The sequence below is a fragment of the Dryobates pubescens genome, chromosome 25 (assembly GCF_014839835.1).
Source record: "Dryobates pubescens isolate bDryPub1 chromosome 25, bDryPub1.pri, whole genome shotgun sequence".
NCBI lineage: Eukaryota > Metazoa > Chordata > Aves > Piciformes > Picidae > Dryobates > Dryobates pubescens.
The window spans coordinates 13872207-13887449 of NC_071636.1; the positions used below are offsets into that span (position 1 = coordinate 13872207).

The following is a 15243-nucleotide window of genomic DNA, read 5'->3' on the forward strand; positions in this document are numbered from 1 at the left end:
GGTAGTACTCTGCTGCATAGACAGAGAGCAGGTGTTTAACACAGTATTGACTGACCTGCTTTGAAGATGGTCAGACGAGTGTGTTAGAATTAACCTGTGTGCCGTCACTGCTCCAGCCTGCACTAGCAAATCGTTCTGGGTTTACGCTTTGTTAGCACAGTCAGCCAGTAAATAAATCCACTGCAGTTACATATATTGCCTGTGTTACTGTGACAGAACAGAGGAGATGGTGCAGGTGTCCACAGGTGAGCGTAACAAAAAAATTAGCAACAGAGATTGAAAAAGGGGAGAGAGAAGAGGCAGGGAAGTGTTTTCAGGGTCAGCAGTCTGCAATATTACCCAGTCTGTGAAGAGAGTCATCTGCTGCATGCAATGCAGATGAAATACAAGAGTGGAAGAAGTGGATGAGTTCATTCTAGCAGTTCTTTGCCTACTCTCTCCTAAAGCAATGCATTTCTTCAGAAAGCTGTGCATTCCCCTACAGCTCCAACCTAACATGCGTTCCTCGGTTTCCTTCAGACAGTTTTTACTGGAAAAGCTTATATTAGCCTTAGCCACCTGAAAAGACTTGTGTTTTTAACGGCAGAATTTGGACCTGGAGCCTGACCAAATACTCTTGTTTTCCTGATGTCAGGTTCAGGTTTTGGAGCTGCCATCCAAGACATCAGTCTGTACCTTGAAGCCAGAGGTGGGTGCCAAGCTGGGCATGCCCATGTGTCTGAAGTTATGGCAGGTAAGGCAAGAGCGCCTGCTAATTGTGAAATGTTTTCCCTGTGATTCATTTTATATGAAGCACATGAATCTTTCCTCACTTGGATTTTGATTTATTATCAAACCAATCAAGTAATTATACTATTAAAGGGGGGAAAGATTTGTGAACATCCTTAATGTAACTTTCAGAGCTTTCCAAGCTTTAATGGAAGATTTGCTCAGGGAAAGCTTTGTATCCTAAGGACAGATATAGGGTTTGCATCAGTCAGGAGGAAAATGAGTGACTTACCAAAGCCAGTTGTTTGATAGGATTTCTTGCTGCATTACGAGTGATGGGAAATGATTGGGTTACTTCAAAACAGTGATTTTAATGGCAGATTACGTTCACCTCAATGCCTTCAGGACAAGGAAGCACTCTATGAACATTTCTATTCCAGACACACAATAGCAACAAAATACTTATGATGGTGTTGACTTTGGACAAAAAGGTAAATAAAAGCAGTTAATGACAAACCCCATATTTACAGAGTATCTAGCAAATCATGTTTATAGGATGCCAACATGAAAGACAAGTAATACAAAAAGGTGGCAGTGGAGGGAGGAAGGAGTTCAGGTGGCTGGCTTTCAGTCTCCAAAGAACTGGTGGCAAGACTGATTCCCAGTTTAACCCTCTGACCCACATACTGTTCTAGGTCTGCAGTACCACCCGAGCTGACTTCAAGTATGTTATTCCTGCAGAGTCATCTGAACATTTGTATTGAGTTCAGCTGGAAAAGTAACCAGTCAGTTGTGAATTTGAGGTCTTAGTGTCTTCACTCGAGGTCCTGAACAATGTGAGGTCTAAAGGAATTCAGTTGCTGACTTCAGACAAATGTAGGAGAGGCCACAGTTCAAGTCTCATGCTGTAATTAAAAACCAGGGGGGGAGAAATCAGAAGGAAAATTAAATAGACTGATTAGACTGTTATTAAACAGAAAGTTTGTCCTAAAAATGCAATCAGTATTCAGTGCTCCAGGAAATGAATGGGGCTTTCTGTCTCCTGGACATTTTTAATAAGATGAAGATAACTGAGGAAATGTTCAGTGTTGAAATTTCTGTTGCCAGTATAAGAAGTCCTCTGTCCTGCCATATTGTCTACGTCCATTAATATTGCTATTCCTCTAGGAAGCAGAGCAGGTGCAGTCTTAATTTTATGTAGTTTTTAATTTTATTGCAAGTGGGGATAAAGCAGAGTATGGGGAATTGGGAGAAGTAAATTATTCCATGCAAATTCTGGCTTTGGGAAGTCACCACAACTTCCTAGACTGCAGCAGGCAAGGATAGATAATCCCTTAGTCTCACAGCTGTATTTGCTCTTTTACAAATGTGTGCAACTTGGTTTAAAAGCATGGGGAGGAGGATTCTCTTAAGGGCAAATAATTACATGTGGTGTACCAAATCGATGCTCTGCATTCTGTTTTGTGGTTTCACTGGAAGTAGCTCAATGAGCATAAAAGCAGAACATGAGCTAAGCCAGGCGCAGCCCTTCCTGAGCAGGGGCCGTCCAGGATTCCCCTGCACACTGCTGCATTGGGCAATACCCAGCCAGGAGATGAGCACTCCCCAGCACAGCGCTCATGGACAGCATGTTGCCTAAGAGACTAGTCGAGGTTGCTTATTGCACAGTAAATGTTAACAAGTTGAAACAGAAGCTGACATGGAGAGAACTACATAATGGTCTGAAGGAAGTATGCTCAGGGTTGTTGTCCAAGCACAGTCTGAGGGCTGCAGCCATGTGTCATCGTATTTTTCTGTATGCCAGTAAAAAAATGACCCAGGGAAACAGTGCACCTCACCTGCAGCGGAAGGAACTGGGAACTTCACTGGAGAGCAGAAGGAAATGGAGGCTTATAGATTTAAGCCTTGGTGGCTTCTCCTAGGCATTAAAAAGTTTGCAGCACTTTGTCTTTCTGAAGCATTTTCCCCCCTCATTTTACTAGATCTGACCTTATATGTATTAGTTAATTCAATGAGTTTTTTCCTTAAATGTATTAGTTAATTCAGTGAGGTTTTTTTCCTTTTGAAAGTTCATATTCTTAAATGCATGGTCTCTTCAGCTTCACACCTTCCTGCTATTACTAATTGGGTGGAGTAGGATTTGCTGGAGTAAGGACAGTCTTCCCTTAGATTTTTTTGCACTCCTCGGGGAAGGCATCGTGTTGCGTAATGGTGCAAGCGAAATAATTCAACAGGAATAATACATGTAGAAACTGGAAATGCAGAGTTATTACTTTATATAAACTATAGCAATTATTCCTGTTGAGTTGACAGCAGATCACCTTTTCTTCCTTCCTTGACAGTTATCCAAATGCAACAACAAAACATTCAGCTTAGGAAGAACAATGATTTATAATTTCATTTTTCCTCTGAAACAGAAGATGAATGGTGAAGACTTTTCACCAGCAGTGTCCTTTATTAGGAACTGAAATAAACAGGCCGCTGTGAAGCACGGCTTGGTGGGGTAGGTGTCAGGCTGAGAGCTCCCCTGATCTGTTAAGAAGCTTTTATTTAAATTCAATTGCATGTACCCATTGAAATACTACACTTCACGTGGTTAGGGAAAGTCAGGAAGAAGTATGGCAGCCTTCATTTCATAGAAAACAACAGAGCAATCTTAGATCTCACTTGCAAATTCCTGCTTTTCAAATCTGAGATGCCCAGAGCACACAAAAATAAAAGGTTGTGCTTGGCATTTCCCATGTTGCTGAGCATTTGAAGATGGTCAGACAAGTGTGTTAGAATTACCTCACTGCTCCAGCCTGCCTGTCTCTCTTTTCTTAATGAGGACTATGAGCACCTATGAAAATCTAGCCATCCAGCTCTGAGCCAGGCAGAGCAGCCCACCCTGCCCTGCTTCTCTGATGACAGCTGTATCTCCTTCAGAGCCCCAGGGCTCTGGAGGAGTTGTGCTCAGAGAAAAGCAGTACAAATAACTGGGGGTGGAGGTTATGCACAAACAGAGGCTTTGCAAAACTTCGTGGAAGTACCTATGAAATGCTGCATTTTGCTTTAAAGGTCTTACCCTTTATTCAATATAAATAAAACCAGAAATATTCATTTCAGGAATTTTTTTTTTTTAACTTCTCCCAGGGCCTCTCCACCCAGAAGAGCAGATGGGCTGACATTAATTCACATGTATTTGGCTCTAATGTTAGATTATTTTAACAAATCCCAAATTTGACAGGAAGATTGTGCACAGTTCTGAGCATTATCAGAGCGCCTTTGTGGGCCTTTCTAGCTAGAGTGTGTTCCCTACCCTGCCAAAAGAAAGGGGAACTTAAAGCAAGGAGTGAGGCTCCTGCAGGATTCCAGGTGTGGACAGCCCTGTTCAGAAAGATGATGTTGGGGATTTCCCCTGGTTTCCTTCTTTTAATGGGCAATTTTCTTCCCTGCTCATGCAGTCCATGCCTTATTTAAACACTTCTTTAGACTGAGTAACTCTGGGAAAGAACATGAAGCTGTTACTCAGCAGTCTTATTACCAAGACCACCCATCTCTTGTTAGTTTAACTCCCCCTAGAACAAATAATAACCAGTGGGATAATAGTCTGGACCATTCACAGAGGCAGTGAGGCTTTGGCCACTGCAAGTTTGTATCATGACATTGGCAGCCTGCAAGTCTGAAAAACGTCATTTAATAATGCAATACCAGTAAACATTGATTCTTTATACGTGTCCTTTACCTTTATTCTTAACTGAATACCAAAGGAACAAATCCTGTAGGCTCAGACAGGATTTGGAAAGGGCTGAATAACCCAGTGGCTACATTTCTTAGATGTGCCTGCATGAGATTGCCATAATCCCAATGCCTACTTTGGTGTTTCTTCTCCTACTAAAGCACTAACTGGCACTAACAGATGCCTGGCTTTTAGTTGCTTTTGGTTAGGGATTTGCATCTTCACTCAGCCAGTCACTGCTTACAGCCAGGGTCATTAGTCTTTTTGCTGGAGCAATGATGAATATTTTCCTTAAGTGTGACATGTAATCCAGTAATGTTCCCTTCTTTGAGTTATTTCAGAGGCTTAAATAAATTAGGTGTCTGCCCAGGGTGCCATGCCCTTTGACCTGTGACATCATTAATCAAAATAGCTTTCAATTGGTTACAGTGGGACTTGGGCACCCATTAACCCGTTGGTGACTCACCCAGAGATTCCTGAGCAGAGGTTCTGTGTTTACCTTTAAGCACTGTGGTGCACTTCGGTAAATGACCCCCGCGTGTAACCCCACGCTTGGCAGTGTGACACCAGGATCTTTAAAAATGGCACCTCCTCCAGTGTCCATCCAGGTTTCTGTAGCTTCACAGTAACTCAACTGCTCTAAGTGATTCCTTTTAAGGAACACAAACAAAACTGAGGCAGTGAAGCTTCTGAAAGCATCAGGCAGCGTTTTTTTCAGATGTCATAGGGTCTGTTTTTTCAGCGAGAACGTTGCTATATGTGTATGTAAAAACCATAAGTGCACATCAGCAGTTACCTAGGAGCTCTCTCTGTCAGTGGATGGACTATCCAGACGTGACATGCAGACTTCCAAACTTTTCACTTCTACACCACTCAACCTTTTAATTTGTTTTCTTGGTGCTTGGACTGAAACGTGCCTGGGAGTGATAATTTTCCTAACAGACTATTTACTTCTCAAACAATTTTACTTTTCCCTTGATCAGGTCAGCTGTGGTTCACAACCTTTGCTTCTGGCTGGCTATGAAGATGGATCAGTGGTCCTTTGGAATCTGTCAATGGGAAAAGCATTGAGCCAACTTGCTTGCCACCAGGAGCCAGTGATGAGCCTTGACTTTGACTCGGAGAGGACCAAGGGGATCTCGGGCTCATCTGAAAAGGTGCTTAGCATCTGGAGCCTCAATGAGCAACAGAACCTCCAGGTCAGGATCATTGGCCCTCTAGTGTCATTTATCCCACTTTGCACTAACAGTTTGATAGAGTGAAAAAATACTTAGTCATGAAGAGGAGTTGTTGCAGATCTCTAGCTAATTAATCACAGACTGGTTAGAATGTCTGTGCTATGTGACTAGACTTAGCAAAAGATGGTGAGGATGTAAAAAAAAGAAAACAAAACCTTCTCTCACATGTTTCTGGTTTTACCAAAGTTGCAACAGGCACACAAGCCTAGCATTACTCAAGCCATTGCCTCCGTATCTTCATTTATCATGTTAGTAGTATCCAGCTCTCGGAATGTCCTAAACATTATAAATGAGTTATAAAAATGAGAAACAAAGGATTGCTTTTCCAAAGGTTCTGCTTGAATGGAGAGAGCTTTCTTTCCACTGTGGGAAAGGCAGAAATGCTCCACTAAATACTTCACAAAGAAAAAGAGCAGGAGCAGCCCAGCTTAGCACCAAACGCACAGGAGGTTTAGGCAACCGATGTCCTTTGGCACCTTTAGAGCCCTAGCTGGAGACAGGGAAAATAACTGGAGATAGCAGTTGGCGTCTGAGCTACGCGTACCTGGAACGGCTGGTTTAGAAGGAGGTCTCATAATCACCACTTCAGGCTCTGCTACTGAATGGCAATAAATACTGTTTAATCTGGACAACTTTAGCAAGTGTTCCAACAGTGTCAAGGGGTTAAGTAGGTTTTAACTAAGTGTGGAAATGAAGTGCATAAATAAAAAGCTTATGAAAATTCAAATGGACCAGGTACAGCCTCTGCTTCAACCTTTTTAAAGTGGCAGTTGTCCCCTGAACACACAATAAATAGGGCCTGAGCCAGTCCCAGTGTGTCCCCTGTATCATCCTTGAGAAGAGCTGCTGGATACACCAATTCACCCTTCAGCCTGCAGCTTTTGTGGAGATCTTCTGGTAGTGTGGTAAGTTAATACTGTTTTCTGAACAGTGTTGCAGGAAGAAAACCAAGTGCTTGGCCATCCAGTGGTGACTCATCACCTGGGGGACACTGTGAAGGTGCATACTGTGTTAGGCATCCCCACAGAACTAGTGGTAGGGTCCTAGGACACCAGTGCATATACTGTAAATGCATCCAGCTGAGGTGAAGTTTGGAGGACACAGCACTCACTGAGGACATCTGAACTTTAATAAGCAATATGGCATGAAGTAAGAGAGGCACTCTAGACTGAGTAAGTAGCAAAGACATTTTAAGCTAATGTGATAAAGAAAAAATGAACCAAAGCTGATACACAGTTGTCATGATTCAGAAGGGTTTTGGTTGCTTTCCCTCTCCCTGCCCCACCTTTCCTGTCACTGGTGACACACAGGTGGTGTCGTTAGCTCACAGAAGTAGAAGGAAAGTGAGCGAGTGAAGAAACTTGGTATTAAAACTAGTTCTCCAAGGCCAAGGTGTCAGGAATTTGACGACATGATAAGCTTCTTAAAGCTTGCAAATACTCCAGAGCTGGGGAGGAAGCTATTCCTTCATATTAATTGCTGCAAAGCTTGTTCCTAAGTTCAAAGAAAATACTGTTCCCTACAGCACATTTCAGTCCTGAGTTTAACTGTAATGGAGGGTTACAGGTAGGACTCATGGGAAAAAAACAGCAGTTGTTCACATAAAATATTCCAGGTATGGTTTGCATGGGGCATTCACATTCCCAGGCGTGTAGGATTAGTTACATCTTCAGCACATCACACTAAGAGGCAGAAGCTGCTCTCAGAAGAAATTTAAATACAAAACATTATGAACTATAAGTAATGTTTCTGTGTTTCATGTGCAGTGTGAATGCCCTAATCTTTCATAGGAGCACTACAGATTGTCAGGACATAGATTTAAGGGCTTTTTCCACTATTGCATTAATAATATAAAACAGATGGGGATTTCTTTTATTTTTTTACCCTGACATTCCAGGTACTTGAGGTAATGGTAGATGTTGGAAAACCACTCAGTGGCACATTATTTTTATTCTAAAAGGTTTTAATAAGTAAATGTGGCACACAGCTATCTGCTGTTGGAGAAGTAATGACGCAATGATGGTACTTCAGCTCTGTTTTGAGTGGCAGTGTTCCAGTGTGTCAATGAATAGATGATGAAGGCAACTTCATAGTTTATTGCTATGGGGAAAGTTTGGTGTATTGTCTTCTACAAGAAAGTTGCTTAAATCATCACTGTCAGCAACTGACTGGATTGGTTATGAGCCCTCTGATTTGGACAAGATAGTGCAATTATGTGATGATATTTGTGATAGAAGGTAGGCGGTAAACAGCTTCTGCAAGTGAATAAACAAAGCAGAACTAAGAAATCTGATAATCACAGAAGCTTCTTTATATATGACAAGAAAAAAACCCTCTGTAATGCAAGCAAGCACACGTTTTGTTGGTTGGATTGCTGAGGTTTTTCGCTCAAATGCTTAGGGCTGCTGCTACCTTGACTATTTTTCTAATAGGAACAGGACCTGACAACATGATTTGAGTGTGGGAGAGGGAGATTTAAAAAGAGAGAGAAAAATCATAGCTAGCACATGTTAGCGAGCGAAGGGGAATATCTGTTAGCCTCAGCACCTCAAAATTTCCCAATGCATCTGTTAATAGACACATCTGTTAATAGACACAAGTGTCCCTGGTCGTGACTGTTTTCCCCTGTTTTCTTAGTTACAAGCAGGTTTGCTGGTTAGGAAATGATGCTGGTTTGCATTTGACTGCAGTAGTTGCCCATGAATGACTGGATGGCACAAATCCTGGTGCTAGGATTTCACCTAGCTGCATGTACATTGAGCAAGATGTTCTACTTTGCTTTTCTCTCTCACCTCTTGTATTTGCAGATCACGCACAAGTGCCCACTGTTCCCTCATGTTCCATAGCCAGAAGGCATCACCATTATAGGCTTCGTTTTCAAGTTGTAACTTGCTGATGACATATGGTTTCTCCCAGTTGCCCTGATTTTGCTGTATGGATCTTGCCCATGTAATTGACAGTAATGATGGGAAGCACCACGCCCAGGACTGGTTATAGCCATTAGCTAACAATATCAGTTACAGAGTGAGGCCCATCTGACATTTGCTAGGCTGGTGATGTAAGTAATGAATCTTTTCCTCACCAGTGTGCGTATGCCAACAAAAATCCCACTGAAGCCTTGTCGCATTAGCTTGACTGGAGACTCTGGAAGAAGATGGGGACTAGCAAAAAGCACTGATCTAACAGTAGCAGCCACACAGAGAGGCCCATGTGCAGCCTCCCACTGTTCAGGCAAAATTTGCTGTCCATGTGCTCAGTTGTAGACATGGTTGTCAGGTCTTTTTATAAAGGGTAATGTGTGGAGCATACAAGTTTCATTTGGCCTTTTGTCTCATCAGATTGCACATCTCCTGCTGTCTGAGTAAGTAGCTGTTACAGTACACAGCTGAAAGATAATTGCTTATAGCTTTGTGCCTGTAAGACTCCAAGATGCCTTCAACTGCCTTTGAAACCAACTTTGACCAGCATTTCTGGAGCTGCAGCTTTACACATCCAGCATTATCATTAAATTATCTGCAATTAATATATTATTTTCACTCCTGTACTACCTGTGTGTCATGGAACGTGCTTCAAGGAGGAAAGCTCCTCAGATGTCGTACGCTTGTCACTCCCACCTCAGAAAAGCAGCAACCACAGCATATTAAAACATGCTTTGGTACAAGACAGCTACAGATTTCAGCATTAAGTAGATGGTGGCATTAATGTGTAATTTCCAGTTGTGTTTTTAGATAACAGCACCCCAAGTTCAGCAAACACTCAAAAGATGTTTTCCACAAAACCCAGGCAGTTTCAACATGCTGCACGCACAGAGTGCCTGTGCTGTGAGCTCAGAGGCAGGCTGTTGACTAATGCAAGTTACCTGAGGTGAGAATAGAGCAAGTGTTTTACACTGAGCTCTCTTTCTGTGCTCCATGGCAAGCTCCCGTTGGTGGAGTGAAAACTTCCTTCCAAGGGCTATGTTCTGGGCAGCCCCAGTGCCTCCTGAAGAAGCTAAATGTTTTTCATTGTCATTGTACCCGTTAGAAATTTGTGCCCCAGTAGTCTCCAAACAGTAACAAAAGGCTTCCAAGATTGAAATCAATAACTTGGTCATAATCCCCTTCTTGGAATTTGGTGTAAATAAAAGTCTCTTGGGATGAAGTACTAGAAATACAGATTTCCTGACACTGAAACCTAATTCCTGGAAGCATTCCTTTCTCAAGACTCCGGTAAATGCTACCACAGCTTATTGGGGTTTTTGTGAGGGGCCACATGAGTAAAAATAAGTAGCAGGTAGTTTAAACATCAGCACAGACTCTCAGCAAGGGAATACTTCAGGAGCAGGGGGAAAAATTTTTTTATATATATACCCATAGCTCTGAATGTTGCTGCTCAGGCTTTGCTGGAAGAGCAAAGCTGTGTTGTGGCCTGGTTCTCAAAACCCTGACTTAGAGCTTTGCACGTGACAGAATATGCTTTAAATGCAAATATAAACTAAACCCATACAAGGGATGACTTTCTTTTTGGAGAATGGTGCTGGAGAGAGGCTCAAGTTAAGCTCTTTTCCATCTTACTCTGTCACATTGTTCTCACTAAGGCACCAATCACCATGTTGTGAAAAGCTCCATAGTACCTGTGTGACACCAATGTGTATGGGTGGGCCCTATACCTTCTGAATTCTCCAAAGATTCCTTTTTCTTCTGTTTTAAACAATTAGAGATCATCTATTACTTTCTCCCACAGGTTTACAAAACACACAGACTTGTCAATGCTGGCATATCTGATGTCACCATCCGTCCAGACAGGAAGATTTTAGCAACAGCAGGGTGGGATCATCGCATCAGGATCTTTGGCTGGAAAAAAATGAAGCCCCTAGCAGTCTTGGACTACCACACAGCAACCATCCATTGTGTGTCCTTCTCAGATCACAGCCAGCCCAGTGAGAGACTGCTGGCAGCCGGCTCAAAAGATCACCGCATCAGTATCTGGTCAATATATACTCAGACGTGATGTGTTCTGCACTGCTGGACTAAGAAAACAGGACTGGTGAAGCAATTCTTTACACTGGAATTAACACCTGGATGTGGGAATGCAGTAGAATGTATTTCCAGAGTGAAGTAAGAGTCCTCAGTTACTTTTTACACTTCCTTGTTCAAACTGCTTGTTTTCTAGAGAGGAAAATGGATTCTGACAATTCCCAACAAGGACCCAGAACAAGCTGCTGTGACTTCTGCTACAGGCTTTGTAACAGCTTTTCTGTGGCAGGTTGCTTTAAAAGCCTGCACCAGTATCTTCTTTTGTGAAAAAGGACTGGAATCCTTCAGACTGTGGTGGGGGGCAGAATCCATCTGTTTGTAAGTCATTTATGTATCAAAGAATCTGAACCAGTGTAAAATATCTCTCTTTGTTGAAAATTTATACACATTACACTACCTCCAGTGGTTTCTCATTGTCAGTTACTTTTTCTTCCCCATAACTGAAAGGCTATCAGAACAACCTTGATTTGTTCACACTTCTGTCAGTTTCTAACTTAAACCAACAGTCAGGAATGTGACTAGGGACGGCCTTTGGCATTTATGAATTTCATTACATCTCCTGTCACCTCCAGCCTCTCAATTAATCACAAGAAAGAAAGAGGAAAAAAAAGAAAGAAATCTTCCCCTGCACTGCAAAGCTAAGTAAAGCCTTTTATAGTGCCAGTGCTAAATCCTTTCCATAGACTGACTAGCTGAAGGATTTAAACTCAGCAATCCAATTAGCACCCTTCTCCTTAGAGAGTTAAGGGTAAGTTTCAGCAGGGCCAAGTCTGGGATTCAGCTACACAGCTTCCATTAACATTTAGGCAACTGCATGGACAACTGTGCAAATGGCTCCATTAACTTGGCATCTCTACGGCCAGGGAAGCTGAAATTCATTCGCGAAGGGTTTTTTGTTTGAATGCTGAAGCAGCATTTGCGTTCCTTGGAAGCCCCTTAGCCATACAGCAGCCTGCTCACAAGGCCCAGTTTGTTCAAAAGGAGCTTTACAAGCTGAAGTGTTCTGTGTCCAGGCTGTGCACTGCTGATACTTTACTGGAAGTACTTGTTTCTGCCTCTGTACAGAGCTGGACATCAAAGAAAAAGTCGCCAGAATCAAAAGCCCTTAGAAATTATTTCAGGGAAAACACACAAGCAAGTGAAGGCCTGGGTCTGCTCTCCAGCTGTGCTGTACAGGCAGAGAATACGCTGGACTAGAAGCCTCAAGCACCAAGCCTGATGTTCTTTCCATTAAAACACAGACACAGGTTGCTTGTGGCCTCACACATATTGGAGTGTGCTGACACTTTAAATAATGCATTTCTTTGATTATTTCTTTACTGTTCAGTAGCTGCATGCAGGATCACATTGCAATTGGAAGCCAAAGCCTAATTTTGAGCAATCCTGAGTTAAGGGGAGGTGCTGGTGTTCATTACATCTACCAGACAGAGCTGCTAAGTGCTCCATCTCCACCTACCATTCACACAGAGGAGGAGCTATCTGCACCATAAAAGAGGCTCCAGCCTTATGGAATGAGGTAGGGCCCTTCTCCCAAGCCTGCTGTTTTTCTTTTATCCCCTTTCTTAAAGCAGCTCTGAATTGACATAAATAAAAAAATGAACAATAAATACAGAAACCATTGTCATCTGTGGTCTAGGGAATTGCCATAGGGTGTTTGCAAAGAGATTTCCTTTTGACTGTCCTATCTTATACTATACCATATATGAAGCCCATTGGCAGCCTAGGAATTGGTGCCTGCCATTTGAGTAGTGCTCTTGAAACAGAACTTAGTGACCTGTTGTAGGGGGATAATTTCACATTTAGTTTTAAAAGACAAAATCCAGTGGATAGAAACTTGGGCATTTCTCCTCTCCAGAGGGGGCCCTACCCTGAGCTTTAAGCTGTGTAATCAGTGCACCTTTCAATCAACAACCTTGAAGTGAGAGCTGATGAAGGCCCATGCCATCAAAGGCACTGTCAAGCTGGCAGTTGGGCACTGTCCTGGCAGGTGAGAAAAAAACATCTCTGCATCTCCTCCAGAAGGGACCTACGCATCCTGTGTCAAAAACCAGCACATTATCCTCCCTTCAACTCTGCAGTACAGGGTTAGAGGTACAGCTGCTACCATCATTTGCATGGATCAAAGCCAGGAACACTTTTGGGACTCCTGGTACCACAGGCATGGGATTGCTTGGTGATGGAGGCCAACATGCTTTTGAGTTTATCAAACTCAAAAAAAAAATAAATCCCAAACCAAAACCACCCCAGCTGTCAAGCCATATGGTCACTCCCTGCACTGTGAACCCACACCTAGTGTCCTTTCTCAACTCTGCACCGCTTCTATGAAAAGTTCATTTTCCCCCCATTCTTCCCAAAGGACTAGAGAGCTGTTCTGCAGTAGCCCTGGGGTGGAGGAGTGGCCTGGAGGGTGCAAGCATTCCTCTTCTCCATGGCAGCAAATAACAGCGTACACTGTTGGGCAGTTTCCCCAGAATTGAGCTGTAGGTTTAATGTTCATCCAGCAGAAAAGAAAAGGAAATCCAGGGCCCATTCATCTTGGGCAAATGGTGGTAGGAAATGAGGAGGGCCAAGAAGTAATTGCTTTCTCCTCTCATCCTTTTGACGGGAAAAGGCAGCTGTGCCACCAGAGAGTACTGAGAATATCACAGTATCACTAAGGTTGGAAGAGACCCCAAGGATAACAGTCCAACCTGTCTCCACAGACCCCATGTGCCACATCCAATCTCCTCTTGAACACCTCCAGGGACGGTGACTTCACCACCTCCCTGGGCAGCCCATTCCAATGACGAACTACTTGCTCAGTGAAGAACTTTCTCCTTACTTCAAGTCTAAACCTCCCCTGGCACAGCTTGAGACTGTATCCCCTTGTAGTGAGAAGCCAGTTTCAGGACTGGAGTGAGGACTTGGAAATCTCTCCAGCATTTCAGAGCAGCTCTAGTCTCAGCACCTCCCTTATTCTGAATGCCAGTTAGGAGCACCTGGTGCTCCAGGGCCACTGTAAGGTTCCAAGGCTTTGGTGCAGTGTGGCACTGCTGCTGGCAGGCTGGATGATGGGCTGGCTCACAGCCACCCTACACAGTTCTAGACCTCAGCTCCCAAAGCAGGGCACAAACCACATCTTTACTGAAGGCCTGTGCACCTTACATCCATTGTAGGCAACAAGTTCTGATGCAAATACTCTAGTATTGGCACAGTGGCAGTCCCCTAGAAGAAGAGATTAACACCTCTCTTACTGCTATCAATCTGTCACCAGTGCTGTTAGATCAGAGCCCGGAAGTTAGGAACTCGGGTATATTCTCTCTGAAAAATGCCATTTACTGTCAACATTGGTGTCTGAAGTAATTACAGAGATTCAAGGGATGTTTAGGTCTGCTAAGAGGTCTCTCAGAAGATACTCTAAAGATTACTATGTGCTCTCAGAGCTAACCTGGCACCCTTTTCTGGGGGTTAAATATTTATGTTTGTCTGATTAGGTAGATTTAAAAATAAACTCAGCCGTGTAAGCACAAATTGAAAATGAGGGCATGAACTGCAGCTGGAATCCTACTAGTAGGCAGAGTTTCATCAGCTTCCAGAGGAAGGACACGTGTTGCGGAGCTGCTTGCAAGAACAGACCTATCCCATCCTTATTTACTTCCTATTACCAAAGCACGATCCATGTGCTTTCATACAATTAATTAACACTTTACATCACTGCTGGTTTTATTTAAACACTGAGTAAAGGGATTTTATTTTTTCTTCCCAAATTTCTGATTTTATTGACATGAGCAACCAGAGTACATTAGTTTGATCCAAAGTTGAGCCTCAATGCCATAGTCTCAATGTGCGCTGCAGTATTCAGAAAGTTTATTTACTTAGATGACCAACCTGGACTTCCCCAAAGTAGAAAGGAAGAGCAGTCTATATTGCTAGAGACTGTAAAATACACTTGCCTGATTGCATCTAGGAAATCAACAGCTCTTTTTTTCTGAGAGAAGGAAAAAAAAAAAAAGTCAAGGTCTTCACAATTCTAGCAAGCATGGTTATCACCTACAGTTTCAGCTGACTCAGTAGCAGAAATGTGAGTTAAGAACCACCTTAAATTTTAGAGCTAGCTCTGGAATCTCACCTGCCAGAAAGAAACAGGGCTAGCCTGTACCTGGCCTAGAGGATTCAGGAGTAAGGGTGATAACAGCTAAATTACTACAAAAGGCTTCCTCCCACGAGTCACTGTCTTTGGCACTGTGAGAGGGAAGAAGGCAACCAGCATCCATAAACTTAACAGAAATAAATCCCAAACACTAGTGTTTGTGCAGCAATTACATGGAATATTTATCACCACTGGAATGAATGGTGACCTCTGACCCTCAAATGTTTTTTTGCAAATTCATCCATTAGTTCCAAGTCCTTCCTCACATCAGTAGATGAGCCATAAGGCATTGCAGTCATATGTAGAGATGAGCAAGGAAAAGGAGATTAACTGTATTTGTAGTAATGAGTGAAAAAGGAAGCAGGCTGAGGGCCTGCAATGAGACAGTTGTTAAATTCAGCCCTTTACAAAGCAGTGCTGTAGCAAGCCAATAAA

The 15243-nt window shown here is 42.9% G+C and overlaps 1 protein-coding gene across 1 annotated transcript in view; it reads left to right on the forward strand.

The window, feature by feature from the left end:
- Positions 1 to 12107, forward strand: part of GNB1L (G protein subunit beta 1 like) — a 42846-nt gene extending 30739 nt beyond the window's left edge. Inside the window, exons 5-7 of the mRNA XM_009911000.2 lie at positions 635 to 733; positions 5410 to 5625; positions 10387 to 12107. Coding sequence (XP_009909302.1) covers positions 635 to 733; positions 5410 to 5625; positions 10387 to 10653 — 582 coding nt within the window. The 3' untranslated portion in view covers positions 10654 to 12107. The remainder of the gene's footprint in view (positions 1 to 634; positions 734 to 5409; positions 5626 to 10386) is intronic.
- The last annotated feature ends 3136 nt before the right edge of the window (positions 12108 to 15243 follow it).